Raw genomic sequence first — 2,909 nt, 5'->3', positions numbered from 1 at the left:
GTCGGGCAGAACCACGACAGCCGTTACAGAACCCTAGATCAATCGGGCAGAGTATCTAATACGTATCCAGGGGTTATGATACTTACAACGGAGCAAAACCTCGTTATTTAGGGGGGTATTATACCCGTGTATAATATTAAATCTTCAGAATTTTGAGAAAGAAAGAGTTCGTGAGCGAATTTCGACTGAAGCCCGATGCCCTTTTCTTATAGGGCCTGATTTGGCTTTTCTCGCGGCCCGCGTAAGAGTAGGCTAAGGCCTACGCGGCCCGCGTAGTAGGTGGCCTAGGCTGTAGCTGATCCGGGTCACTTAGTAGGTTCAACACATTGATGACTTGTGTCAACACCGGGTTTCACCGCGTTTGACGATCGCTCGCGGCCCGCGTAAGCTAACGGGGTGGCTTACGCGCCCCGCGACAGCCCCAAAATTTTGATTTTTAATTAATTTTAATAATATAAAAGGTATTCGGGGGTCCGTTTTCCGTTATGGGGTGTTTTTAGGGACATATTGGGATATTTTAAATATTTTTAGGGTGTCGAAAAATTTATGAGAGTGTCGGTTTTCTTTAGGGTTGTTATAAATGAGCACGTGAAAAGGAGCAAGGAAATTAATAAGGAGACTCCGGTTGTGAATGGGCCATCTTTTAATGATCATTGGGCCAATCTGGTTAGTAAGGCTTCCTCTAGGCCCAGGAAAAGAAGGAGAGGAGAGGATTTATTTTTGCTAGAGGATCAGTTGGGCCCAAATGTTTTGGACTTAAATAATGGACTTTTAAATGAAGAGGAAAGGTTTGTGTGGTCACAGGATAAGGATTTCAACCTGAACACATCTCCAGCGACTTCTGATCCGGTGGATGGTGTGAATGCAGATTCTGGAGGTTTTGGAGAGAAATCGATGGAAGATGGCGACGTCGTTTAGGATACTCCGCTCGGTTCGTTTGACGCGGAAGTCAGTGACACAGTCAAGTTTGGCAAATTGATCGGAATCAATCTGGAGGGGGCCGTCGATAAGGTCAGTGAAGTTATTAGGGGTGAAGGTATTAATGTTGTTGATAAATGAATGTGATTTCTATTAACATAAAGGGTTTTGGGGTTGATAAGAAAGCTAAATGGATTAGGGATTTGAGAAGAGCTGGGAAAGTCCAATTTCTTTTATTTTAGGAAACGGGTAGATCTGATATTCCGGACTTAGATATTAATCTTTTTTGGGGAGATTCTAATTAGGAAAAGGAGGTGGTGAATCCTGTTGGTAGGTCTGGGGGGTTACTCTGTGTATGGGAAAAAGGTTTTTTCAAGCTGAGCTCGATGGAAAAGGATCCTAATTTCCTTCTGCTATTGGGTCATGTTAAAGGTTGCGATATGCTTTTTAATGTTGTGAATGTGTATGCTCCCTAAAGTCAGGTGGGTAAGAGGGATCTATGGTCTAGACTTTCGAATATCAAAGGCTCTCGGTCAGGTGTTTGGTTCTTTGCGGGTGATTTTAATGTCGTTAGAGGTCCAGAAGAGAGAAAGAATTCTAAGTACAAACTCTCTGTGCTAGAGATTTTAATAACTTTATTTTCGAGACGAAGCTGTGTGAATATGAGTTAAAGGGGTCAAGATTTACTTTTATGGTGGAAAGTGCTAATGGTAGGATGTTTAGCAAGATCGATAGCGTGCTGGCCTGCAAAAATTTTCAAAATAAATGGCCTGAGGCTTGTGTCAGAGTTCTCCCCCGGGGACATTCGGATCATAATCCTGTTATGGTGATTGTCAATAACTTGAATTTTGGGCCTAGACCGTTCAGGTTTTTTAGCTCGTGGTTAGAAAGGAATGACTTTCAAAAGGTGGTGGATGACACTTTGGCCAAGTTCCGGTTCTCTGGCCCTCCTGACAAGAGGTTGATCGCTAAATTTAAAGCTCTAAGAGATAAAATCAGGGCGTGGAGGGATAATCTTCGGTTTAGAGAAGGTGAGGAGGAGGCTCGGGCTAAAGAGGAACTCGAAGAACTGGATTTGATTTTGGAAGATAGAGAATTAACTAATGAGGAAGAATGGATTAGGTTGGAATGCAAGAGAAAGCTTCAATTTTTAGAAGATATGAAGTCTAAGGATCTTAAACAAAAAGCTAGAACCCGTTGGGCTATGGAGGGGGATGATAACACGGCTTTTTTTCATGGAATGGTTAATAAGAGAAAGTCTTCAAACAGCATCCCTGGTCTCGTGGTTGATGGGGAATGGGTTTCTAAACCCTCGAAAGTGAAAAAGATGGTTTTTGATTTTTTCAGGTCCAAATTTAAAGAAGATATGAAGAATCAGCCCTTTATGGAATGTTCTTTTGATAAAAAATTATCGGAGGCTGAAGCTAACTCTCTCATTGAAGTCTTTTCTAAAGAAGAAATCAAAGCGGCTGTCTTCTAGTGTGGCAGTGATAAAGCTCTTGGGTCGGATGGGTTTAACATGAAGTTTATTAAGCACTTTTGGAGTTCGTTTGAAGCTGATTTCGGTGACATTCTGGACATGTTTTTCGCTGAAGGAAGTTTTTCTAAAGGGTGTACCTCCTCGTTTATCACGCTTATTCCGAAGTCGAAGGACCCGGATGGGTTAGGTGACTATCGTCCTATTAATCTAATTGGTATTATCAATAAGGTGGTGTCAAAAGTCCTGGCGAACAGGCTGAAAAAAGTTATCGGGTCAGTTATATCGGAGTTCCAGACGGCTTTTTTAAAAGATAGGTTGATCTTGGATGGTCCGCTTATCCTTAACGAGGTGGTCGCGTGGGCTAAGAAAGTCAAGTTTAAAGGTTTCTTATTTAAGATTGACTTCGCGAAAGCTTATGGCAATGTGAATTGGGATTTTGTGATCTCGATTATGTCTCAATTAGGCTTCCCGCCTCGGTGGTGTCGGTGGATTTATGGGATTTTGGCTTCAG

The 2,909-nt window shown here is 42.2% G+C and overlaps 1 protein-coding gene across 1 annotated transcript; it reads left to right on the top strand.

Moving 5' to 3' along the window:
• Window positions 1-1,609: 1,609 nt before the first annotated feature.
• On the top strand, window positions 1,610-2,398 carry LOC110887930. Its single transcript, XM_022135487.1, has one exon. The coding sequence runs from the start codon at window positions 1,610-1,612 to the stop codon at window positions 2,396-2,398; it is 789 nt and encodes a 262-aa protein (XP_021991179.1).
• Window positions 2,399-2,909: the final 511 nt, after the last annotated feature.

This window comes from Helianthus annuus, chromosome 11 (genome assembly GCF_002127325.2).
Source record: "Helianthus annuus cultivar XRQ/B chromosome 11, HanXRQr2.0-SUNRISE, whole genome shotgun sequence".
Taxonomy (NCBI): Eukaryota; Viridiplantae; Streptophyta; class Magnoliopsida; order Asterales; family Asteraceae; genus Helianthus; species Helianthus annuus.
Note: the sequence above shows the minus strand (reverse complement) of the source record. Positions and strands in the feature narration are given on the sequence as shown.

Excerpts from the sequence above, each read along its gene's own strand:
- LOC110887930 (XM_022135487.1), top strand. The coding sequence starts at position 1,610 with ATGGTGGAAAGTGCTAATGGTAGGATGTTTAGCAAGATCGATAGCGTG.